The following is a 27,403-nucleotide window of genomic DNA, read 5'->3' as shown; positions in this document are numbered from 1 at the left end:
CCTTTGAACTAGATTTTCTGACATTCTTGTTGGAAAATGAGTTTCAAATGTTTAAAAGAACAATATTGGAAAGAATTAGTCAATAATGAAATAGAATTCATATTAAACAAATATACTTGGGAATTGATTGATCTTCCTCTAGGAATCAAACCTTTAGGTTCCAAATGGATTTTCAAGAGGAAAATGAAAGATGATGACACTATTTAAATATAAGAAAGACTTGTTGTCAAAATATTTAGACAACGAGAAGGTCTTAATTATTTTGACGCATACTCATCGATAACGAGGATTACATCCATTCGAGTGTTAATGGTGTCGGCAGCCTTGTACAGTCTTCAAATACATCATGTGGATGTTAAAATAATATTTTTAAATGGAGATTTGGAGGAAGAAATTTACATGGAACAACCTGAAGGGTTTGTAGTTCTTGGAAAAGAAAAGAAGGTATACCGAACGAAGACAAGAACCCCACCAGTGGCAAGCAAAATTTGACCAAATAATGTAATCAAATGGGTTTAAGATTAATGAGTGTGATAAATTTGTCTACATTAAGAACACTCCAAATTACATAGTCATTATTAGTTTATATGTTGATGATATATTAATAATGAATAAAGACATTGTCGAAATAAATGCTACTAAGCATATTCTTGCTAGCAAGTTTGATATATTAAAGGTTGGAACCAAGTATGGGGATTTGGTACTAACGATAATGTGAGAATTTATGCTTGAAGGGCGCTTGGTTCATTTGGTGGTGGAATGTGAAAGTTTGTTCCGGATTTGACGGATACTTTTATGTGTCAGCAATTGCTGATTTAATTTTAGAAATTAAAATTCATAGGATTCCTCAAGGTCTAGAATTTTCTCAATCTCATTACGTTAAAATGGTACTTGAAAAATTCTAGTATTTAGATTTCAAAGTTGCCGACTCTGATTAAAGTAAATGTCATCTTACAAAGAATCTAGGTCGGAGCAAGTCTCAGTTGTACTACACTCGAGTGTTAAGAAGTTTTGTACATCATGAATTGTACAGAATTTGACATAGCTTGTGTGGTAAGTAAACTGAATCGTTACACAAGTAATTCCGACCAAACTCATTAGATAGAAATAAAATGAGTTTTGAAGTATTTAAAGCACACCCAAATTATGCTTTGCACTACAATAAGTACCCCGCGATAATTGAAGGACATAGTGATGTACATTGGACATCGAATCAGCAAAAACTAAATTCACAACCGGGTACATTTTTAATATTGTTAGAGGAGCAGTATCTTAAAAATCGTCCAAACAGACATGCATCGCTCGCTCTACAATGAAGTATGAGTTTATAGCTTTAGACAAGGTTGGTGAAGAAGCTGAATGGCTCCGAAATTTCTTAGATAATTTTTTATTTTGGCCCAAACTAGTGGCTCCTATATGCATGCATTGTGATAGTCAAGCAGCAATAGGAAGGGTAAGCGTTATGTATAACAGGAAATCTCGTCATATAAAACGAATATATAATACCATTGGACAATTATTTTCTAGTAGGATTATCACAATTGACTACGTATAATGTATTTGATCAGCTTATAAAAAGCCTAACTAGAGAGGCGGTTGATAAATCATCAAAGAAAATAAGACTATGGTCGAGGACAAGTCATCATGGCGGTAACTCTTCCTAACTTACCGGTGATCCCAAGATCTAGATTCAAGGAGATCAAACAAAGTTATGATTGATGGTTCAACATTGTCAAATAAAATTTTATTTTATTCTCGTGATGAAGACAATATCCGGTATCAAAGATAAAGCGTTAATACTTTCTAATGGTTTCTAAATTTGATATGAGATTATCAAATAGTGTATCTACGAACTTGTCACTCCCCGAACTTGGGGAGGCGTGGATGGCACCCGATGTCGTGCTGGCCCGAGCGAACCACTCTGTACCTCATGATCATTTGGCCAAAACTAGAATATACATAGGCCGAGTTGGCTGAACTCATTCCTTTTGTAACTATCATGGGCCAACATATCCACAACTCATAATGTACAACTGTAAGTGGGAAAATACTGTATCACCGAACCATTTTTCTTAAAACATGAATATATTTGGACCGTCAAGGCATCTGACATACTGTACAAAATGAACCTCTATCTACAAAGCCTCTAAGATTAGGTGACATCAAATGGGTCAGGGTACCGGCCTACCTATAAGTCTGTAGAAAAACTCTGACACGATGACTCATAGACTCGGCTGTACTATGAATGAGGTAGAGTCTTACCGATACTTTGCTGAATGTCAATCTCGTCTACTATGAGGGCTCGTCAAACTGATTATCTATACCTGCAGGCATGAATGCAGCGTCCCCAACAAAAGGACGTCAATACGAATAATGTACGGAGTAAGTAAGGCAGAAATGAAACATAACAATAAGTCAACATTAATTAAAGACATATAAGAATCAATCTGAATCTCTGAAGTGCCACCATATATGCATACTCCTATATATATAATACTTCTCTTTGAGACTATTATCCATATCGTATGATGCATGACTGCCCAACTGATCAGTGGTAACTGTCCGACCGGCCGTAGCGCGGTGGTAAATGCATGACTGCCTAACCGGCCGTAACTCGGTGGTAAATGTGTAACTGCCCAACCGACCATAGCTCGGTGGTAAATGCATGACTACCCGATCGGCCGTAACTCGGTGGTAAATGAATATGCATGACTGCCCAACCGGTGATAAATAATGATACATAACTGTCCAACTGATGGTAACTGCGTAACTGCCCAACCGGCCGTAGCACGGTGGTAAATGCATGAAGATGCATGTATCACTATATTAAAAATATTAACATCTTTATCAAATACCTCAATAGGGAACTAGATATATACTTAGACATGCTTGAATACTTTACCGTAATGAATAACATTTACATCCTTAACTGCTAAGAGTAGAACCATGTATGCAATAACATTACTTTTACGTATCATTACTTGAATCATGCCAAAAGAAAGAAAGATTAGCCTTAACATAACTCAATTCACTCTTTTGATAACTACGACTAGTAAATCCTTTTCATAAACACCTAACCTCGAATGCTCATACGAACTCGTTAGCTACTATAGCTCCGTCATCACGAATAGTATCTTAATATTTTGTGATTTGCTGTTGTTGAAATCCGCAGATAGATACGACTCTGCTCTTAGTTTTCGCTGATTACACAAGAAAATACAATATCTCTCTCCTTCAAAATACAATATCTCTCTCCTTTAAAAGTGAATGGAAGGAAAATAACTCCTATGTCTCCATTTTGAAAATAACTCCTATGTCTCCTTTTAAACACTCCGCCAGTTGTCCCTTTTTTCAAAGTCCCATTTTGATAATTCCACCTATTTTAATGAATGCATGAGTCATAATTTTTCTAAGGCAAAAATCTGTCACGTGATGTTCTTATCCAAAATATTTTAGATAATTACCAATTATCCGTATAATTAAAAATTATTTTAAATTATTTAAAATATTATTATTAAAATATTAATAAATTATGGTACCATATAAAATCAATACATACATTGTTATTTCATTAAAACATTCATGTAAAAATACATATATTTTCTCAACTTATAATTTTTCTAATCTCATATAAAGAGTAAAAATTCTCGTACGCTTAATTCTTAAAATGGTAAAAAGATAACCTTCTTTTCTTGTGAGAAAAAAAAATCTATCTTTACAATAAAGAAAATCTCATTTATAAACTTTCTCAAATTATGTATATAATTTACCATATTCGAAAATAGTAATAATGGTAACTATCCAAAATTATACTTATAAAACTTTTATTAAAATACTCCACTTCAAAAAAAAATACCACACTAACATAATATCTAACGGTATCAACGTTGTAAATTACAAAGGTCTCATAATAATAATGTCTTAAACCCTCTTTAACCTCCTAATAGATAATCCCTTCGAACACATGTGGATTTACTACGGCACGTCCTAATGCTAAGGTACGGGATGTAACATCCTTCTTCCCTTTAGAAACATTCGTCCTCGAATGTTAACTCTTAGAGATTTTTAAAACTTTCGCTAGGGTCTCCCCTGTATACTAAACTAAAACCCAACCTCTATTTGAGATCTGGACTATTCACAACCTTTTGTACTTGAGTATCTCGTATCTTCTTCACCTTTACCTTACTTACCTTTCAATCTTGTATCGTATCTTCTGTTTCTTTCATAACTTCCCTTCCACATAAGTAGAAATTACATCTACACCTTAAATATTTATTGTGATAGCACCTCTAGTGCATACAAAATTCGTTGAAAACTTTATACTGACTTCTTACAACTTAGCTCTATGGCACGATCTGGAAACAAAAGAAGGGTAACATTTCCTAAATTCCCTATAGCCTCTCAATTATAAATGTGGCGCGCAACACACCCATAAGTGAGACACTACTAGGCACGTCTTTGTAGACTTCCTAGGACACGACCCGCTCTGATACCACTTTGTCACGTCCCGAACCTGGAGAGGCGTGGTTGGCACCCTGTGTCGTGCTGGCCCGAGCGAACCACTCTGTAACTCATGATCATTCGGCCAAAACTAGAACATACATAAGCCGACTTGGCTGAACTCATTCCTTTTGTAACTATCATGGGACAACATAGCCACAACTCATAATGTACAACTGTAAGTGGAAAAACACTGTATCACCGAACCATTTTTCTTAAAACATGAATACATATGGGCCGTCAAGGCCTCTGACATACTGTACAAAATGAACATTTGTCTACAAAGCCTCTAAGATTATGTGACATCAAATGGAACAGGGTACCGACCTACCCATAAGTCTGTAGAAAAACTCTGACACGATGACTCATAGACTCGGCTGCACTACGGATGAGGTGGAGTCTTACCGATCTTTTGCTGAATGCCAATCTAGTCTACTATGAGGGCTCGTCAAACTAATTATCTATACCTGCAGGCATGAATGTAGCGTCCCCAACAAAAGGATGTCAGTACGAATAATGTACGGAGTATGTAAGGCAAAACTGAAACATAACAATAAGTCAACATTAATTAAAGACATATAAGAATCAATCTGAATCTCTGAAGTGCCACCGTATATGCATACTTATTATACTCATATATATACAATGCTTCTCTTTGAGACTATTATCCATATCGTATGATGCATGACTGCCCAACTGATCAGTGGTAACTGCCCGACCAGCCGTAGCGCGGTGGTAAATGCATGACTGCCCGACCGGCTATAACTCGGTGGTAAATGTGTAACTGCCCAACCGGCCGTAGCTCAGTGGTAAATGCATGACTGCCCAACCGGCCGTAGCTCGGTGGTAAATGTGTAACTGCCCAACCGGCCGTAGCTCAGTGGTAAATGCATGACTGCCCGACCGGCCGTAGCTCGGTGGTAAATGCATGATGCATATAATACCAACCGGTGGTAAATAATGATACATAACTGCCCAACCGGTGGTAACTGCGTAACCGCCCAACCAGCCGTAGCATAATGGTAAATGCATGAAGGTGCATGTATCACTATATTAAAAACATTAATATCTTTATTATAATACCTCAATAGGGAACTAGATACATACTTAAACATGCTTGAATATAACTTTACTGTAATGAATAACATAGACATTCTTAACTGCTAAAGAAAGAAGGATTAACCTTAACATACTTCAATCCACTCTTTTGCTGACTACGATTAGTAAATCCTTTTCATAAATATCTAACCTCGAATGCTCATACGAACTTGTTAGCTACTAGCTCCGTCATTACGAATAGTATCTTAATATTTTATGACTCGCTGTTGTTGAAATCCGCAGATAGATACGACTCTACTTTTAGTTTTCGCTGATCACACAAGAAAATACAATATCTCGCTTCTTCAAAAGATGTCCCTTAATTTAAAAGTGAATGGAAGGAAAATAACTCCTATGTCTCCTTTTAAACACTGCCGCCAGCTGTCTCTTTTTTCAAAGTCCCATTTTGATCATTCCACCTATTTTAATGAATGCATGAGTCATAATTTTTCTAAGGCAAAAATCTGCTACGTGATGTTCTTATCCAAAATATTTTAAATAATTACCAATTATTCGTATAATTAAGAATTATCTCAAATTATTTAAAATATTACTATTAAAATATTATAATATTAATAAATTATGGTACCATATAAAATCAATACATACATTATTATTTTATTAAAATATTCATGTAAAAATATATATATTTTTTCAACTTATAATTTTCCTAATCTCATATAAAGAGTAAAAATTCTCGTACGCTTAATTCTTAAAATGGTAAAAAAATAACCTTATTTTCTTGTGAAAAAAAAAATTTCTATCTTTACAATAAAGAAAATCTCATTTATAAACTTTCTCATATTATGTGTATAATTTACCATATTCGAAAATAGTAATAATGGTAACTATCCAAAATTATACTTATAAAACTTTTACTAAAATACTCCACTCGAAAGAAAATATCATACTAACATAATATCTAACGGTATCAACGATGTAAACTTACAGGGTCTCATAATAATAATGTCTTAAACCCTCTATAACCTCCTAATAGACATAATGTAATGACCCAACCGGTCATTTTAACTTTTAGAACCCTGTTCCCTAAAATAAAACTTTCCGTATGTGCTTTTAATGATTTATGACTTGCGGGGATGGTTGGTTCGGTATTTGGAAGTGTTTGGGTTGAAATCGGAACACTTGGTTCCTTAAGTTGGCTTTAAGAGGCCAAGTTTGACTTCGGTCAATATTTTTGAGAAAACGACCCCTGAATAGAATTTTGACGATTCAAACAGCTCTGTATTGTGATTTTGGACTTAGGATCGTGTTCGAAATTTTATTTGGAAGTCCGTAGTTAAATTAGGCTTGAAATGGCAAAAATAGGAATTTAAGTTTGGAAGTTTGATCGGCGAGTTGACTTTTTGATATCAGGGTCGGAATCCAGTTCCGAAAATTTACATAGCTCTGTTATGTCATTTATGACTTGTGTGCAAAAATTTGAGGTCAATCGGACTTGGATTGATAGGTTTCGATACATAATGTAGAAGTTGAAAATCTTAAGTTTCATTAAACTTGAATTGGGGGATGATTCATGGTTTTAGCGTTGTTTGGTGTGATTTGAGGGTTCGACTAAGTTCGTTTGATGTGTTTGGGACTTGTTGGTATAATTGGTCGAGGTCCCGAGGGGCTCGGGTGAGTTTCGGACGACTAACGGATCACTTTTAGCATTTGGAACATTGCCGATAACTGCTGGTATTTTCTTCTGGTATCCTTATACGCGATCACGTAAGTTGGTGTGCGATCGCGTTGAGTAATTTAGGCAGAGGTGGATTTGTTCTACGCGATCGCGTGAATGGGGTTGCGATCGCGTAGGGTTAATTTGGGCAGCTGGGGATTTGTTCACTACGATCGCGTGGACACGTCCGCAATCGCGTAGGATTGGCCAGTGTGTGTATCGTGATCGCGTGTCATTGTTTGCGATCGCGTAGGGAAAATTTGAGAGGAAGTTGGGCCACGCGTTGTGCTACGCGATCGCGTGAAAAGGGATGCGATCGCGTAGAGTCGGAACCTGGTGCATCGCGATCGCGTGGGACTTGATGCGATCGCGTGGGGTTAATGTTTGGGCAGAAAAATTTGCGCTACACGATCGCGTGTGGAAGTTCGCGATCGCGTAGAAAAAATCACTAAGCAGAGAGTTTATGTTCTGAAAATGGATCCATTTTTAACGATTTGGAGCTCGGATTTAGGCGATTTTTGGGAGCTTTTCAGAGAAAACAACGGGGTAAGTGTTCATAACTCAATATTGATTAAATTACTCGAATCCATCACTATTTTTATCATTTAATTAGTGAATTGAGTTGGAAAAGTTTGAAAACCCTCTTGGATAGATTTGAGGATTTGAGGGCCGAATTGTTATCGAAATTTAGTGATTTTGGTATGGGTAGACTCGTGGTTGAGCGGGTGTTCATATTTTGTAACTTTCGTCGGATTTCGAGATGTGGGCCCCACGGACGAATTTTTAATTAATTTCAGAATTTTTATTGAAAATGTAGTATTTCCTTATAGAATTGATTCCAATAATTTTAGTGATTGTATCGAATTAGTTTGGCTAGATTCGAGCTAAACAGAGTTGGATAATCGTGAAAAAGGCCTTCTAGTGGATTAAATTGGAGCAAGACGAGGTAAGTCTCTTGTCTAATCTTGTGAGGGAGAAATTTCCTCATAGGTGATTAAAAATTAAATAATTATTGCTAATTGTGGGGGCTACGTACGCACGAGGTGACGAGAGTCCATGTGTAGCTACTATTAATGCTAAAGTCCGGGTAGTTTAGGACTCAAAAGTATGAATTACTTGTGTAAATTATAGTCTTTACTTAATTAAATTATTTGATATATTTATATATATGTTGTGAATTGTTAGATAAAGTATTAAAGGATGGAAATCTCATATGTTTGAATTTCTATTTAAATTAATTAATTTTTAAGAGAAATTGCTCTTCCTCCCGAATTTATCTTGCAATGAATATACTCTCTTTCCGAAGGTACATAAGAAAATGTCTTCCTTTCTTGTGGAGCGGGCCAAACGCCTCGGCAGGATAGATGCATTTATGGATCGCGCCGCACGTCCCTCGACAGTGTACACGAAACTCTGGATTGGGTCGTACGACCTCGGCAGAAATCGTGCTTAATAATAATAATCACACGATACCTTAATAGCTTATTTCAGCTTGCGAAGCTAATTGATAAATTGGAGAATCCTTGGAATTTAATGAATTATTTTGCCTGCTTGTTAAGGAATTAATTGTTATTCATGTAAATGAGATTAATTGATAAATTGAAAATTATTTGAATTGAAAGAATTGAATTAATATATTGAGAATTGTTGCAATTGAAGGAATTTGATTATTTCTGCTGGTTAAATAAATTATTATAAATTCTGTGAATCATGCTGATTTAGATATTCTATTTGTATTTCAATTATTATTATTGACCCATAGTGAGTGTCAAAGTCGACCATCTCGTCTCTACCACTTCGAGATTAGGCTTGATACTTACTAGGTACACGTTGTTTATGTACTCATACTACACTTGATGTACTTTTTGTGCAGGGCCTGAGGCAAGTACTAGTGGGGGACCTATCGTCTTACACTCACGTTATCTTGGGGCATAGTGGTGAGCTGCCTTTCTGAGCCGTTCTGCAGCTACTAGTGTCTCTCCTTGTACTTTTCATTCTGTCTATTTTTATTTCAGACAATATTAGAAGTTTTGTATAATCTACTAGATGCTCATACACTTGTGACACCAAGTCTTGGCACACACATTGGTAAAATTTGGTATCTTATATTTTTTTTTGGATTCAAATTTTAATGATATATGTCTAATTTATTAGTTGGCTTGCCTAGCTATGGTGCTGAGCGCCATCACGACCTATACGTGAAATTGGGTCGTGACACATAATCCCTTCAAACTCATGTGGATTTACTACGGCACATCCTAATGCTAAGGTACGGGATGTAAAAGAAATTACACATTTAGGAATTACCTATGTAAGTGTGAAGTGTAAGTCGCTTCAAAGAGAATTCTGTAAGGCCAATTCTCTGTGCATTTATGAAATCAAGCGGTATTCATAGCTGAAACGAACACAACAATGAGAACCAAAGACGGTTAAGGATTGATCGTGTGACTTATAGTTGTCTAATTATGCACCAAAGTTCGACGATTCAAATATATCAAATCTGCCGATTGACCGAGTATATCTGCATAAATTCGCTGTAGAAAGTTAAAAGAAAAACCTACTTATCCAGATGCAATTAATCTTTGCTTGCGTATCAGACAATGTTTCATGTACGTTTTTTATCGTGTAGCCATTCCCCATTTATGCTGGGGATTGTTGGGTTTGAGTTAAGGTGAGAATGAAAAATAGAGAAAAAAGAATTAGAGGTAAAACGAAAAGTTTGAAAAAACTCCTTTGAATGTGGATTTGAATTCGAATTTGCTCAAATGATCTGATTGATAGATAAATTTTTCGGACTAAATTTATTTTTTTTAATTATTTATTTTTCCTTTTCTAATATTATAGGCACGAAAATTTTAAAAGTAACCTTAATAGAAATTTACATATTTCTGCCACACAGACACCTATTTCCGAATAGATACCTTTGCACCTGTTGACACCCAAATTTGTTGCCTATAAATAATTGCATATGGTACAACATCAAACTCCATAAATTATAAATAAACTCATTAATTATACACATAAATTGATAAAGAACTTGAGAAAACTTTAACCGCACTCCATTTCAATGGCAATAACATTATCTGCTAGAGTACTCCTCTTCTACTACCATCTAGACGAAATTCTTATTACACTTCTAAATGTGGTTGCCTATCATGATACACAAATTGCGATATGGAGAGCTCACTGTTCCAGGCTTAACAAGGCAGATGATAATAGAACTGATTTAAAGGGCAGATGATAATAGCATTTTCATGCAAAAAAGAACTGAAAAAAAAAAAAGAGTAATAGCAGTAGTAGAACGAGAAGAGACCGCCTGGGATTCAGCCTACATGAAACGTATGCATATGCATAAATGAGAGAAACTGGCAGTTAATACCACCAGAGAAATAGTTGTCTGCTGGTCAGATTTAATCCTAACATACAATATTGATTAAATGAAGAAAAGATTAATGCACATGTTGCTCACCTTTGCATCACCTGTATTTCAATTGGTGATTAACTGCTTATATAGTGTCAACAGACAGAAAACTAATAGGCAGGTATCTTGAATGTGTGTTGACAACTTGACATGTTGTCCAAAAGATGGATCATTCTCCTTAGAGGAAATATCTGTTGTCCTGGAACAACCAGACTGGATTTCCTTAGAGTGTGCCTCCAACTTGAGAATTTCCATCTTACAACCGAGGTTTCATCTAGGATGCTGGTTGACACATCTCAGGTCCCAGCTATTTAACCATCAGAAGAAGCTTCCTAAATGGACTTTGGACATGAGAAGCACGAACCAACAGAATAATACAATTCCATCAAAAACTGCAATTGAAGAAGTTGTGCAAGAAGTTCTCATTGTGATACAAGATGGTGCAAAACACACAAAACGGAGACCTGATCTAGGTCTTCTAGCAGATATATGTTTAATGTTTTTGCACAGGCCTGAACTGGCCCAACCTCCAGCAAGCCAGGATAGGGAAAGGACTCAATAAAACACCAAACTGCTGAATTCAGTGACATTCACAATTTTAATTTTTAACAGGATGAACTTAACCAAGTTAATGCATGACAGTCGCGGTAATGTACCTTAAGTCAATACTGATGGAGCCTTAGTTCTGCTTTCATACTGTTCCTTCCATAATTTCCAAGAAATCCTTACTTCTTCCAATTGGGATTCTGGAATGCTTGTGTTTGCATCCAGTATCTCTACCCAGTCACTCCAAGGATATTTTGAGGGGTCCAAAAATTTAGACAGTTGAGTTAACACTGTGGAGTAATAGAACTCATCTACTGCCTTGATAATATCTTCAGATTCCAGTAATGTCAGCATTTCAGGTCTTGTTATGTTGCCAGGTTGGTTTCTCAAAGCAAAATTGTTCCCCTTCAAAACCAAAACTTCCGATGGGGCTAGGGGTAAGACAATCCTTGAAAATTTGCATAATGACATTCTCAAAACATCAGGTGGTAGAAGATTGCGTTTTATTGCAACCGCAGTCCCCACCATTTTGCGTATCTGAGTAGGAGCAATAATTTAGGCTTAGACATACACAGCATATCTTATCAAGAAAAACACAGATCAGAACAAAGCAAATGTAACAGAGTAAAGACAAGGAAGAGCTGCATGTAATGAAACTGTAAAAAGAAAAAACAACAGTTCAATCTGCTTAAATAACCATCAGTCATAAAGCTGCCACTGGCCATCTCCTCGGCACATGCATGGACTCAAATACGAGTATCCCATATAGTTATGTATCCAACATGCGTACATCCAAGTTCAAACAAATCCTTGGCGTATCAAATAAAAAATCTGGTGTATTTTGCAGGATCTGAGAGATGGATTCACACCCATGTCCAACCCGATTGACATGAGTTCGTCAAGGCAAATGAGGATCTTGGTAAGGTGCACAGACCTCATTGCTTACCAAGTAGCACTCTTGTGCAATGGCAAACGTATGTTCCATTTTAAAACATTAGAAAGAATGAACAGAGCAAAATGATAAATCAAAGAGAATTACTTGATGTAACATGAATGATTCTCCACAGATAGAAACTTCAACATAATTCATGCTGAACAACTTCTCCAACTTTCCACAATGACAGTGAAAAATTCTTCGGAAATGGGCAGAGCTAAGCTTATCTCTTGCATCAGTTTCATGGAGCCATCTCGCTAGGATTGGTAACACAGGATATAGTTCCTTTGAATGACTGAGTTTCCCATTATAGTTGCCTGCCTGATTTCCAGTAGACAAGTTGCATACTGGATTTTGATTTTCATCCTCAACAGTTGTCACAACCCCATTCTCTTTACAGTTTTCTTCTCCATCACTTTCCTCACACCCAGATATTTCTTCCTCAGTCGAGGGTCTCCCTTTTTTTAAGAGACAATCATATTGTAACAATTTTCTGGCAGGAGAATGTTTCCTATACTTGGATCGTATTGTGTAGTTGTGGAAAGGATGCTCTCCCTGTAACCCAGTTCATGAACTAAGTGAAGCGGCAGAATAATTATTTGTCTCAATAAAAAACGATCAAATATCAGAAAAATGAAATCAGTATTTGACTTAAGAAGTCTTGCAGGTACAGACTGGAGCAAACTGAAATCTTGTAAGGTATTCCAAATAAGCATGAAACAAAACCACTTATCAAAGAAGGCATACGAAAACAAATAAGAATTTAAAGAACATGAAGCATAACCATTAGAAGAGAAGAAAACTGATAGACTTAAAATTACCTCGAAAGAGTTCAATATGTCATTAAAATTGGATAAATGGTAATCAATTTCAGAAGAAGTTGAGCCATTCTTTATCCCGATGATTTCAGCAGGAAGTAGATAAGAATACTTGCGTGCATTACACTCCCTTCTGGCATCAAACCTCCTGAAGCTCGGTTATAAATGAAGTGAGTATGAAGGAAACAGAAAAATCATAACTGCTATATCAATTTCAAACTGAACAAAGACAATAAACAGCAGACACACTTTGGCAAATGGCTCAAGTCAACCAAGATCATGCAACAATGTAAAGAATGAAGCTCTGCCCCATATACTAATAACTGAACTCTGACTTAAAAAGAAATACATATAAGAGCAATCTTTCCCTTACTAGCATTATGGGCCCAGATTTACCCATATATCAAAATTAACTTCTGCACGAATCAAAACATAAGGCACTGAACAACTGCTAAAAAAAAGGGCAACATAAGGCAAGGCACTGAACATTCTGCACTTGGATGCTTTTGGTGCTATGTCGTAGCCTTCCAACCAATGGACCATATTTGGAAGCATATCTTTGATAGCACCAAGGATAGCACACAACCACATGGAACACTTGTTGAGGAGTCACGCTGACGACCTATGATGAGATGTGTTACGCGGCGCATTCCTGAGATTTCTTGGAAGGGCGACGTAAAGCTAAGCAACCGATGTCCGCGCGGTTACTATCCGCCAACTGGGGTCCCCTCGTACGCTAGACGAGACTGTCAGTGTCATACGGGAAAATCAATGTCAAGAGCAATTGAGAGAACAGAAAAGAGAATGAGAATGAAAGAAAACTTGATTGCATTAATGAAAGCTAATACAGAAAGGCAACACGGTATCGAGGGGAGAGACACCAATACAGAGAATTGTTTGCTTGCTTGAAAGTTTGATTACTAGATCCCCTAATAATGCTTAAAAAAAATAAACCAAAGTTACAGGACTTGACATAACTAAGCTAGAAAGACATAATGAAAATACAGGAAGTAAAACTACTCTATATTTACAATAAAAAGGACTTAGATTCCTACAAGGTAGAAATAGGTTCGTTGGCGGCAACCTTGTCTTTAGCATCATAGTCTGCGCGTGCGGCGCTATTGGCATCTGCCTGCGGCCGGCCGCTGGCGAGGGCTATCGATGGGGCGACATAGGCACAGGCACGCTTGTCACTTAGCGCGGCCAAGACCACGGGGCCGTCTGTGGCGCTAGGCGTTTGGGCTTTGACAAGATAGCTCCGCACTATCTCCAAATTTTGCTTCCATTCCTTCGAGAAGCTAGCAGCTCGAGGAGATTTCGACATGTTTGGGGCATTCACAGTGTGTGGGAGTAGCGGTTGTTGTCCGGTAACAATTTCAAAAGCGCTTCGGTTTGTACTAGAGTTCTTTTGTGAATTGAAACACAGTTGAGCAACATCCAGAAGATTCACCCAATTCATCTGCGATCCGGTAACAAAATGGCGGAGGTATTCCTCCAGCATGCCATTGAACCGTTCCGTCTGGCCATCTGATTGCGGATGGAAACTTGAACTGTGGCTCAACTTGGACCCGAGGCACTTAAAGAGCTGAGTCCAAAAGTTGCTAGCGAAGCTAGAGTCGCGTCGCTACCGATGTCTTTTTGCAGGTACTGTTGATATATATTTTGAGACTGCTATAAATGTAGCGTATTTAGAAAACTGATCCACCACAACCAAGATAGTCGTAAGATCTCTGACCTTGGGCAATTCGGTGATGAAATCCAGTGACACGCTTTCCTAAGGTCTCTTTGGAACAGGCAATGGCTCCAAAAGTCCCGCTTGTGTAAAGCGGTCCGACTTGTCTTTCTGGCATACTAGGCAAGTCTTCACATACTGAACAACATCATCAGCCATTTGAGGCCAATAATAAGCGCGACGCAACAACGCCATGATGCGTTCTTCACCTCGGTGGTCGGCCCACAAAGTATCATGGCATTCCATCAGAAGAGTCCTTTGCAGATCTCCTCCTTTAGGAACATAAAGTCGGTTCCCTTTCACCTTCAGGAACCTATCTTCTATGTAGAACTGGCGAGTCTTGCCCTGTCCTACCAAATCGACCAAATATTGTGCAGCAGGATCCTTGGTGAGTAGATCATGTATCTGATCTTTTAAAGTGGTGGCCACTTCGCTCCCCCTTAGGGTGGCGAGTAAGCACACCGATGCTAGGTCAGCCCTCCGACTAAGCGCATCAGCAACTTTGTTGGTCTTCCCACTTCGGTACTCCAGGTTGAAGTAAAATTCCGCTAGGAGTTCCTACCACCTGGCCTGTCGGCCATTCAGCTTTGGCTGGGTCATGAAATGACTAACAGCCGTGTTGTCCGTCTTGACCACGAACGGGGTTCCCAGCAGATAGTGCCTCTAAAGGCGTAAGCAGTGGACGACAGCCAATAATTCTCGCCGTTCTGCATCCTTCAACTTCCGTCTCTCATACGCAACTGGATGCCCCTCTTGTAGCAAGACTCCGCCCAGAGCATAATTAGAGGCATCCATTTGTACTTCGAATGGCTTGGCCAAATCAGGAAAGGCCAAGACGGGCTACTAGACATAGCCGCTTTCAATGCGTTGAAGGCCTCCGCTCGCCTGGGACCCTAATCCCAAGGCGTGACTTTCTTTAGGAGTTTTGTCTACGGCACTATGAGAGTAATTTTTCACAAACCTCCGATAGAAGTTGCACAGGCCAAGGAACGCCCTCAAGGCGTGGATATCCTTAGGCGGCGGCCAATTTATGACAGCCTGAATCTTCTGTTGGTCCATCTTGATTCGCCCTTCCTCGATTACATGTCCCCGAGGAAATCAATCTGTTTTTGGGCGAAGGAGCACTTGGATAGCTTCACATATAATTCATGCTCCCGCAGTCGGGCTAGGACATTTCGCAGGTGCTCCAGGTGTTCCTCCAATGTTTTGCTATATACCACAATGTCGTCCAAGTAGACCACTACAAATTCGTCAATGTACTCTCAGAAAACTTGGTTCATCAGGGTGCAAAATGTGGCTGGAGCATTAGTCAAGCCGAATGGCATGACCAGGAAGTCGTACGACCCATATCTTGTCACACAGGTCATCTTGTGTTCGTCTCCCTCAGCAATCCGAACTTGCCAGTAACCTTTCTTCAGGTCTATTTTGGTGAACACTATAGCACCACCCAGTCTATCGAACAAGTCTGCCATTAGTGGGATAGGGTACTTGTTCTTCACTGTGATTTTATATAGGGCTCGATAACCCACACAGAGTCGTAGGGTGCCATCTTGTTTCTTTCGGAACAGCATAGGGGACTCATAAAGGGAACTTGAAGGGCACAATCATCCCCGTGTCCAGCATTTCCGTCAACCGTCTCCGAAGCTCGGTGAGTTCGGGTTGTGACATTCTGTAAGGCGCCCGGGCGGGTGGCTTCACACCCGGCACCAACTCAATCTTATGGTCCACAGTGCGTCAGGCGAGAGTCGCTTTGGCATGTGCTCTAGCATGACGTCTTCAAACTCCTTTAGCAGCTCCTTCACGGGTGCAAGAATGGGACCCGAAGAGCGTTCAATATCTTCAATACAGAGGGTAGCCAGGAACGTAGGTTCATGTCTTTTGACTCCCTTCTTCAACTGCAAGACCGAGATGTTCTTCGCGGCCATCTTTATGGTTGTGCATGGGATAATGCAGGGCTTGGCCGCGTGGGCTCCCATCATCAGTAGTATATCTGCACAAGGTACATGAATGGTGTCGTTTTGCCTCATGAATTCCAATCCAACTATCAGCTCGAATTCATCTATGATCACCACACGCAAGTTGAATTTTCCTTTATAAGGACCAAGCTTCACTGGCACTCCTTTGGCTATTCCACCCACTGGATGGAGCGGTAAGTTGATAGCTTTGACACGACCTCTGCCCTTTCTCACAACTAGACCAAGGCGCTCTACCTGAGTTGAGGCTAAGTAGTTGTGAGTAGCGCCCGTGTCTATCATTGCCCAAATGGGCTTGCCATTAACTTTCATTTCGACGAACATCAGGGTCTTCTCTTGGTTAAGAGGAAGTCCCTCATACGCCTTCTTTTTCCCTTTCTTGGTGGTTGGGCATGGGTCCTTTTTCTTACGGATGCCGGCACTGGTTCCCGCTAAGGCCTCAGAAATAGAACAAACAAGTGCGTTGAAGGCACCTATTGGTTCTGTCTGGTCAGCATCATCTGTGTCGTCATCCGTCCCATCATCAAAACTTTGATGGGCGTTCATTTGTGCTTGTGGGCATTCATTGTTCCAGTGTGGCCCGCCGCAATGACGACATCCTGAAGGGGGCTTCCTCCCCCGATCTTAGATTTGGTTGCACTCCAATCTCCTCCACTTCTGCTAAGGCCACCACTGTTAGGTTGGCCCTCTTTGTTTCCTCAAGCACAATAATGAGATGGCTTTGTCAGCAGAGAAGGATACTTGATGGATATCACTTGATTGACACGATTGAGCAGTCTGCAGGCATATCTTCTATAGATTCTGATATTTATTCTATACTTATGGCTGGACTATGTGAGGAAAATCATCTTGTTGAAGCTGCAAAGCTTGCTAGTCTAATGGTAGGGAAAGGAATTCAGCTTAAAGGTCCTTGTACTAAGAATGTAATTGAATGTCTTAGACGTTGTGGCAAAGAAGATTTAGCTTCAAGCATTGGTAGTATTAAGTGCTGATTAATGACCAAGATTGCTTTAATATCGTGATCCTACTTGTGCCTCAGCATTGTCAATAAACAGTCACCTCACCGTTGAGATTGACCCTCAATTGTATTCCATATTCCACCTAATTGAATTCTTCTCCAGTTTTGTGCAATAAAAAAAAATAGTTGGGCTTCTAGTCAGGTTGGATTGATAACTCTTTTCAGATTTCAACTTACATCTCATTTATTGATTTTGCACTCTGATTTGTGTATTGTCAGCCGATATTCTTATCCAGCATGAGATGGAAAGAGCAGGTGAAGTGCTCCTTTGAATATTCAGTTGAGGCAACACTGATTGGTGTATTATTTTATAGCTAATAACATGGAATAACAATACATGGATTAAAGCAAATACTAAATTTTATATCATGATTATTCTATCTAATACATAAAACCGAATGAGCCTTGAGTGAAGAAATTTCCGAGACTTCAGACATACAGTAAGATGCGCAAAGCAAGTGGTCCTATTTATTTTTCCTATTTATTTTTATCTTCTAGTATGGGCTCCCGTCATTATACCTGACAATTATCCCTCTATTTTTTGAGGTTTTCCATCATAGGAAAAGGACATTCCAAGTTCAACGAGTATACTCCTTTTCTCTGAGGAAAAGTACCTTGAGATGCAGCAGAGGGTCAAACCGGTACACAAGAATTTCATTTGGTATCTGAGCTGTCAAATATGATTTGTTTCATATGATTTTCACTCTCTTTGGAACAATAGAGTTTTTAGTATGAACTATCTGAATGAGAAGTATTGAATTATAGTTGTAGCACATGTAAAATATAGAGAAAAAAGGTCATTGATCCTCTGGAGCTGGTTCTTCCCATCGCTGAATACTTCTCTGCTGCCTGTTTTAGTGATGATACTTTTTGCCAAACAGAGAAAAGTAAAAGTCTTATCACTCAAGACAGCCAAAAGAATACAGTCCGACCTTGAATTTGGAAGCGTGTAATTCATGCACCAGTGCTTGAAGGAAAATATTTAAAGCAGGGGTGTGAGAGACTAAGAGTAGAGAACAAGTAGATAGTATTTAACAGTTTGCAGGAAATATTCGTTCATTTTGCTTCACTTTCATTTTTTATTCGATGACCAGCAGATTGGTGTCCAAAAGATGTCTGAAAACTTCTGTGGTTTTCAATCATGTCAATGTGGCACCATGGAACTATTTGTAGCCCAGTTAAAAAAAATCTGAAAACATGCGGGTACTTGAATAGATCAATGCATGTTAGTAGATAATAATGATGTTAAATTCGATCTTCTCTGATGTGGGAAATTAAAATTTGAGCTAGGGCGTTTTATGGCTGGAACATTTATGGAATAACCTGAGTATATTGTGTTGTTATTATCAACATTTTCTTGAATATAAATAAGAGGGAAAGGGTTCAAAATATAGTGTTATTAGACATGAACCGAGCTTGCCGCTCGATGTGTTATTGTGCTGGTTGTGTTCCATATAGCTACTGGTTGTTGTTTGGGGTGTTGCTGCAATATAGGACGTGGGAAATGTAACAAATTCAGGGGAGATGTTGCCCGTTTTAATATAGAATGAGCTTGTCGTTCGTTGTACGTTAGTTGTACTTTTCGTAGCTTAATGATAGCATTATTATCGTGGTTGTAGATTAAGGTGCGACCAGTTGAGTTCAGCGTGGTTATTGGGGTATGTTCAGGTTAAACCCCTTCCTTCATTTTGGCATGATCCCGTAACATGTGTTTGATAACGAGACATAAAGAGAAGTTCGTATTCCTGAACTTATCGTGACTTTATATTCAGTTAAGTATGGTCTTCTTCCGGTCAAGAGAGCGGAGGTTCTATATATACATACAGTATTACAGCATTTTCACCACTACCGAGCTATAATCAACGGGCAGGCCCCTATTGGGCAACCTCTGATCAGATGGTAAGTTATACATCGATTCTACTATGGCCGAGTGCCTATGAGCGAGCCCAGAATGGCCGAGATATCGAGTCTAGTATGGCCGAGCGCCTATGAGCGAGCCTACTATGGCAGAGCAGTTATACGTACCGAGCCTTATAGGGTCGGACAGTTATATTACTTGCTATATTGAGAGAGTTGAGTCAGTATCAGTAGGTAAGCATATCTTCATATCATCTTTGACTCCCAGTTACTTTCAGTAAGTATATTATCAGTTCAGTCTCAGCTTTCAGGTATTTTATTGCCTTACATACTCGGTACATTATTTCGTACTGACGTCCCTTTTGTGGGGACGTTGCATTCCATGCCTGCAAGTCCTGATAGACAGCCCAGTGTTTTGGATAGCGTGTGGCGACAAATAACAACGAGGGCCCGCTTCACTGAGGCGAGAGGCGAGAAGCGAAGCGCTCGCCTTTTTTATGTGAAGCGACAATTTATACAAAAAAATAAAATATTAAATTTGAAGCGACAATAGCAACAATATATTAATAAATATATCAATTCAAAAATTAAAAACTCAATAGATAGTGTTGCTCGATCAAAAACAGTGTTGAATGCTACTCTTTGTTGAGTGCTGCTCGATCAAAAACAGAGCAAAAAAAAAAAGAAGAGAAGAAGAAAAAGGAAGAAAGAAAGAAAGGAGAAAGAAGAAAGAAGACCAAAGAAAGAAGAATGAGAAGAAGAGAAGCGTACCTGGCTGGGTCGACTTGGATGAAAAAGAAAATGGCAAAAAAGACGAAGAAGAAAGAAGAATCGCTATGGGTGGGTCGACTTGGAGAAAGAAATCGTTGGTCTGCTCGGCTGCTTGAAACTTGAAGAAGAAAGAAATCCCCGAAAGCCCTAATCGCGGGTCTTTTTCTTTCAATCCCTGCGCTTTTTCTTTTATTTTTTAAAAAAGCGACGCTACAGTCGCCTCTCGCTACACAGGCAGAGGCGAACGCTATATTGAAAACGCAAGGCAACAGAGTAAAAAGGCGTTGGATGCTCGCATCGCTACACCTCACGCTATTAGCGTTGAGGCGAGCGCTATTTACAACACTGAGACAGCCGGATAGACCTTCGCAGTAGACAGAGCCAAACATCAGTTTGATTGGTAAGCTCCACTTCTCCGGAGTTACCAGGTCTAGACTTTGGAATTCATTATATATATATATAGATAGATAGATTATATGGGTAGGTCGGGGCCCTGTTCCGACCAAGTATAGCCATCAGTAGAGGCTTGTAGACATATCTTGTCAGCCAGTGCAGTATGTTGGCCTTGTAGGCCTGGTATGTATATTTTTTTGGTTTGTCAGCGGTAGTAGTTATATGGGCCTTGCCAGCCCAGCTTTATGCTGATATTCAATTGGAGCTAGTTTCCATTCAGTTTTATATTTTGTTTCACAAATTGTCCTGCAAGGTCTATGGCTAAAGTATCACATTGTATGTTCAGAGTCCCTCAGTCTCAGGTTGGTACGCTCGGTCAAGTGAGGCACCGGGTGCCGGTCTCGCCTCACCAGGTTTGGGGCGTGATACTATCCTTCCGAGCTTCCACTTGGTAGTCCCCAAAGGCATTCTGCTGCTTCGATCACCTTTGGTGAAGTATCTACCCTTTGTCTTTGCAGCTCCATACGGGCATAAGGTTTCAAACCTTCCAGGAAGGTGCATAATTTGTCTTTGTTCCCCATATCACATATGTTCAGCATGAGTGCGGAGAATTCCAGCACGTAATACCGGACTGACTTGGTCTGGCGGAGCTCCCGGAGCTTTCTCTGCGCATTGTACTCAACGTTTTCGGGGAAGAACGGTAGGCGTATGGCTGCCTTCAGGCCTCCCCATGTCTGAAAAGTATCTTCGCTTGCCCTGATGGCTTCGTATTTCACCCGCCACCAGAGTTTAGCATCACCTTGAAGATGCATGACAGCAGTTGCTACCTTTTTTGCTTCTTCTAACTCCCCCACGACATCGAAGTATTGTTCGATGTCGAAGATGAAGTTCTCCACTTCCTTGGCATTTCGAGCCCCATTGTAGGGTTTTGGCTCAAGAATCTTCAGCTTTCGTGGCACACAGGCGAGGTTCACAGCACCCCTGATCTGATTTCCACCTCCTCGAAGTAGGCCTTGTAATGCAGCGTTGACAACATTGAGCTGGCCTGTCAAGTTGTCTATGGTTTGCTGCATGGCAATAACCATGTCTGCCTCTTGTGCCCTATAGGCTAAATCCTCGGTCCGCTCCTGTTGGAGGCCCTCGAATTTACTGAAAATTTCCGCTGCATCTGTGGCTGCCGTTTGTCGGTCTCCTTCAGAGTCGCGACTGATGTTTGCACTAGCACCTTCGATCCATTGCATCCTACGGTCAAGGTCGTCCAACCTTTGCACTAGGTTGGTTCTTAGATCAGGCACCATATTCACGATGGGTTGTAATACGTTAACCGTCTCTTCAAGGGCCGCAATGCGGTCCCCATGATTCACCATGGTGAGAAATGGTGGCAATGGCTATGTGTTTCCTCGTCCGATGTCGAGCCTAGGCTCTGATACCAACTGTTACACGGGGCCTTCCTGAGATTTCTTGGAAGGGCGACGTCAGGCTAAGCAACCGATGTCCGTGCGATAGACGAGACTATCCGTTCCGTACGGAAAAACCAATGTCAAGAGTAATTGAGGGAATAGAAAAGAGAATGAGAATGAAAGAAAACTTGATTGCATTAATGAAAGTTATTACAGAAAGGCAACACGGTGTCAAGGGGGAGAGACACCAATACAGATTACAGAGAATTGTTTGCTTGCTTGAAAGTTTGATTACTTGATCCCCCTAGTAATGCTTAAAAAAAATAAACCAAAGTTACAGGACTTGACATAACTAAGCTAGAGACATAATGGAAATACAGGAAGTAAAACTACTCTATATTTACAATAAAAAGGACTTAGATTCCTACAAGGTAGAAGCAGGTCCGTTGGCGGCAACCTTGTCTTTAGCATCAGAGTCTGCGCGCGCGGCGCTGTTGGCATCTGCCTGCGGCCGGGCGCTGGTGAGGACTATCGATGGGGCGACATAGGCACAGGCGCATTTGTCACTTGGCGCAACCAAGACCACGGGGCCGTCCATGGCGCTAGGCATTGGGAGGCTTGCCAGGACGCCATGGGGCGCATCCAAGGGGTCATGGGGCATGGCTGGAAAGCCACCCATGACAGATCACATGCCAAGGAACTCCAAGAGAGGTTAGCTGGGTAACAGATGAGGATCAAGAAGTATTTTTTTCTTGAAAATGAGATAAAAGGAAGGGAATTACCTTATAAATGCTTTCATGTGCTTGTGACATCATTGGAAGAGGATATGAAGCCATTGCTTCAAACTTGAAGTCGTGGCTCACAAGTCTGAAGCTACAAGATTGGAGTCTCAAGAGTTGAGGCCGTGGCCTCAAGCTTGAAGTTGCAGCCTCGAAGTCATTTTCACTCACTGGTCATTTGAGGCCATGATCTCACAAGTCTGCCGAGATTTTTATTTAAGGGCAAGTTTGTCTTTTAATAAAGTTACCTGGGGAACTATAAATTAGAAGCCCAGACACGTTTTTAGCAGCTTTTTATGATCATTGACATTACTTTGAGAGATGAAAAGTCTTCTCCTTTGTTCTTTGAACAACTCTTGATTTTCCAGGTAAACTAATTCCTTGTTAAGATTTCTCTGTTCTTGATAAACATGATTGGCATTTCTATCCTAATTACAAAGTGTTTCGTTTCTATAAGTGGGATTGTGGAGTTGAATTAGGATTCATGTTGGGTTTCCAGGGCTAATTTGTTGTTGTCTGAATATTAGCAACGTTTTCAGTTTCTATACTGATTATTGTGTTAGTTTCATGCAACACATATCTTTATTTGTTTTAATCAACTCGTTCTTTAGATTGATTTGAATCCATTACAAACTCTAGAAGTCATAGTCGACTACTGCTTCCGCTATCTTGAATGTTATCATTCTTACTCTATGAGTTATGCTTGCTTAGCTTTTCGGGTTAGCCCAAAAAACTTGGTTGCTATTGCTCAAGAAGCGGGGAAGGAAGTACGTCTCTATTTTCACCTCAAAGCTTGAAATTTGCACATTTACATGCTGTTTTTTTACATGCACTTTAACATGCTTTTCCTCCAACAGTTAATGATAATGGAAATCCAATCCTCAATGTGCTAACTTTTAATGCTTATCAGTTAAGACATGAACAAAAGTGAAAGTCACAGGCCAATGAGAGAAAACAGGCAAAATTCAGAAATAAGAGAAGAATCTCACTTTTTTGAGGGTAGGATACTGAAAACTCTGATGTTCTCTGGGAGGTATGAGTTCACACAATTAGCAAGAGAAATCCCATTTGGGTCATCCTGCCATGCATCTTCCGGGATCTCCATTTTAAGAGATATCATGGTCGACAATGAATGAACCTAATGTGTTTTGCAATAGAATCAACATTATCGCAAGAGAAAACATTCTTTTAGGGGGAAACAAAAAAGAATGCGAAGTGTAAGTTATAATAAATCACTAGCTTACTCCTTTATCTGTTCGACTACTTCTCGCCCAACCAATTTTATATAAGTTTCCAAAATTACTGTCTCGAATACCTCCAGCTTTGAAGATAGCTTTTTCCAGTTCACCTTCAATGGCTACATTACAGAACTATAATGATTTAGCAAAACTCCAAAACCTCATACGTGATGGTTAGGCTGATGGAAAATGGATACAAGTCAAAATTTACACAGTCGGTAAAAGGATACAGGATTGCCACAGGGAAGGTTCAATCAAGTTATCATAAATATAACACTGAATGAAGTTTCAGGCAAAATTCTCCTCCCAACCTAGCATATTCATGAATCAGAGGAGCCAATTCACAAGTATAATTATACAGTATTCCATTTATGTTTCAATTCACTTGGATAATACATTTACCTTGAACACCCAAAATGCTAATCTCTCAAGTAAGAAACAAGCTAGCGATCCAGATGAAAATTACTTTCAGTTATTACGTTAATCACATAAATTACTAAAGAGTCGCACATTGGTATAGGCCATTTTCCAGTTATAGTTAACTACCTTGCGTTGTTTTAAAAAAAACTCAATTAACAATACCATCAAAAATCAAGAAATGGTGGGTTTTCGCCAATGCTTTGGCACGGATACTTTTAATGGGAAGAGTTTTGGCAGTGGGGCAGAGGCGAAGCAAAGCATCATATGCCTACAAATATTGATGAGAAATAGCAAACCTATGGTAGAGAAGCAGCATGATCTCGAATAGCCTAAGGAGTCAAGCGAAGCTTATTCCTGAGTCTGACCAAAGAGTAATCTGCTTGGATGGCAGATCATGAAGTAACTGAACACGTAGAATTTTATTTTATTTTTTATTTTTGGCTTACAGAAGGTCAGAGAACATCAAAGTAAGCAAAGGATAAGAAGATGTCAGCCATTAAAAGAACTCGAGCTAACAATGGCGGAAGATCAAAAAGAGGGCAGGAGAATGGGTGTTGAAGACAAAGAACGAAGATGTCAAACACAAGGTCAGACTTGTAGCAAAAGCGTACAAAGAGGAGACTAAGGAAGTTTTTGAACTTAACTGCAAAGCATGATACGATCAGATTGATTTTGCGACTGACAGCTCAAAACCAATGACCAATACGTGTAAGAATTGTTAATTAAATAAAGTGTGATCCACTTTGCAGACCACTCAATTCTTGCATGAATTTCAACAAGGTTTCCAAAATACAAAGATATGGATGGAACTACAAATAGATAGTAGGAAGCCTTATGCATCACAAGCTCACCTGACATATGTACACAATCAGCATAATCAGTATGTATATGGACAAACCTACACAAATATTATCTCCTTGCAGCAAGCTATTTGCAAGGCACAACCAGCCATGGTTTTCTGTACAAGAAAGGAGGAAATTCAATGTTGATGAGGTTGTGATTACATGGGGACCAAGACAAAAGGAATAGCACCACTGAATTTGTTTTCATGTTAGGATCAAATGCAAATTCATGGCCATCCAAGAACATCTGATAATAACCCCATCCACTCTACAAGCAGTGTTTGTAGCACCAACAGCCTATGCATGTCAAGCTATTGCTGGGTAAATCTCGTGCAAGCAAATAGAAACTACTACCCTGTATAACTATAGTCAATAATAACTCAATAATCAATTTGTCCAAGAACCCAAGCAAGCATATATTAATAAGGTATCATTTTCAGGAGACCTCACAAATGACGCCATATTTGAGTTGATTAGTTCAAAAATCAAGACCAAGCAACAAATAACCTTCGACGGAGGAGGGCTTTCTCAAGTTTAGAGACATGTTCTATCTGCTCATAATAACAATTTGACCCCATGTAAACTATGTTACAAACATCAGTTTAAGAGAAGGATTTTTTGTGGTCTTTTAGGAACTGAACTCCTAGTAGGAGAAAATATATTCCATTATATTAGGAAGAATATCCAGGTTGTTACTTGTTAGCTGATTTATGCCCATTTTATTGCACCAAAGGGTATTGCCTAGCAGCCAATAAAGCAAGAATGGACCACGGGAGACCAAGGTACAAATCTCAGAAGAGGCAAAATAAGCAACCAAGTGATTTACTCCCATCTGTCTAAGCCTTACTAGTCAAAGTTAGTTACTACTTGTGCTGATGAAAGGTAGAAGATATCCAGTAGATGGTTAGAGTAGTCGAGGTGCATGCAAACAACCCGAACACCACTGTAATTAAAAAATGCCCATTTTATTGTATTCCTGATGCTATATGTTAGCTTGTATAAATGTAGCATTTGATGAATAAGATGAATGCATCCGTCCTTTGTCTCTGTTAATTCATACTAGCAAATTCAAAAGAGAAAAGGAAACAATGACAATAGCATCTTACTGGATAGTTCATGTTCATCTCTTTGCATTTGCAAACCTGCCACAAAATTGAACAAATTTGTGATTATTAGGCAAAAAAGTTTAAACCATTTCTTTTTGGACAGAAAAGGAGACCTCGATAATCAGAACCCACGTATCCCACGCGCATCACCACTTTCTTTTTAATGAAAGGCTCCCATTTGTTGCTCCTCGCCGGCGGCGGCGGAGATAAGTCTTCAGCGGTGGTGGTGTAAGGCTCGGAAGGTATTACAGATGGTGAAGTGGAAAATGAACACAGAATGGTTAGGGGCTTTCTGGTGTATGAAGAGAATCTGAGGTTAGTTAGAGGAATCAAAGGAAGACGAAGAGAAAGGGCTGTCATGGCTACAGAAACCTATCCACAATCCCGCTAAACTACTGTTTTGCCAATAATAGAACGGATTACATGGGCCAAATTGAATGAAGAAAAAGGCACTTTGATTAACTCAAAGTTAATTAACAAAATTTGGGGATTGATTATAAGCTATATATAACTGTGTATTGTAACAACCCACCAGGTCGTTTTGAAAGTTTTACCCCTTTCTCCCATTTTCTACTCATTTTATTCTTAGTAGTTGCTATGTGACTTATTGGGATAGTTGGTTCAGGGCCGGAGAGGTTTCGAAATAAGATAGACACTTAGTCTCAAGATTGGAAGCTTAAGTTGAAATGGTTGACCGGATGTCGATTTGTGTGTAAACGACTCTGGAATGGAATTTTGATGGTTCTGTTAGCTACGTTGGGTGATTTTGGACTTAGGAGTGTGTCCGGATTGTGAATTGGAGGTCCGTCGTTGAATTAGGCTTGAAATGGCGAAAGTTGGAAATTTTGAAGTTTGACCGATAGTGGACTTTGTGGTTAC

General features: G+C 39.4%; 1 protein-coding gene across 4 annotated transcripts; it reads right to left on the bottom strand.

Moving 5' to 3' along the window:
• Positions 1 to 10,598: 10,598 nt before the first annotated feature.
• On the bottom strand, positions 10,599 to 27,014 carry LOC142166197 (putative tRNA pseudouridine synthase). 4 transcript variants are annotated; one of them, XM_075224697.1, is made up of 9 exons: positions 26,638 to 27,014; positions 26,525 to 26,560; positions 25,475 to 25,534; positions 24,163 to 24,275; positions 23,908 to 24,056; positions 12,999 to 13,143; positions 12,283 to 12,732; positions 11,354 to 11,780; positions 10,599 to 11,089 (listed from the first exon to the last, which is right to left on the bottom strand). In XM_075224697.1, exons 1-8 carry the CDS (start codon positions 26,882 to 26,884, stop codon positions 11,355 to 11,357), a joined length of 1,626 nt encoding a protein of 541 aa, XP_075080798.1. In that variant the 5' UTR covers positions 26,885 to 27,014; the 3' UTR covers positions 10,599 to 11,089; position 11,354. The 4 variants fall into 4 exon arrangements, with proteins under 4 accessions (XP_075080798.1, XP_075080800.1, XP_075080801.1 ...); XM_075224698.1 differs by having other exon boundaries at positions 10,904 to 11,038; positions 26,638 to 27,008; XM_075224699.1 differs by lacking the exon at positions 25,475 to 25,534 and having other exon boundaries at positions 26,638 to 27,007.
• Between the last annotated feature and the right edge of the window lie 389 nt (positions 27,015 to 27,403).

This window comes from Nicotiana tabacum, chromosome 11 (genome assembly GCF_000715075.1).
Source record: "Nicotiana tabacum cultivar K326 chromosome 11, ASM71507v2, whole genome shotgun sequence".
In the NCBI taxonomy this organism is placed as follows: Eukaryota; Viridiplantae; Streptophyta; class Magnoliopsida; order Solanales; family Solanaceae; genus Nicotiana; species Nicotiana tabacum.
Note: the sequence above shows the minus strand (reverse complement) of the source record. Positions and strands in the feature narration are given on the sequence as shown.

What these genes read in the sequence shown, in the direction of transcription:
- LOC142166197 (XM_075224697.1), bottom strand. Translation starts at nt 26,884, where the DNA reads ATGACAGCCCTTTCTCTTCGTCTTCCTTTGATTCCTCTAACTAACCTC. An exon ending in ACATATTGAACTCTTTCGAG is followed by an intron (nt 12,733 to 12,998) that starts GTAATTTTAAGT and finishes ACTGGGTTACAG; the next exon opens with GGAGAGCATCCTTTCCACAA. An exon ending in AATCATTCATGTTACATCAA is followed by an intron (nt 11,781 to 12,282) that starts GTAATTCTCTTT and finishes GCTCCTACTCAG; the next exon opens with ATACGCAAAATGGTGGGGAC.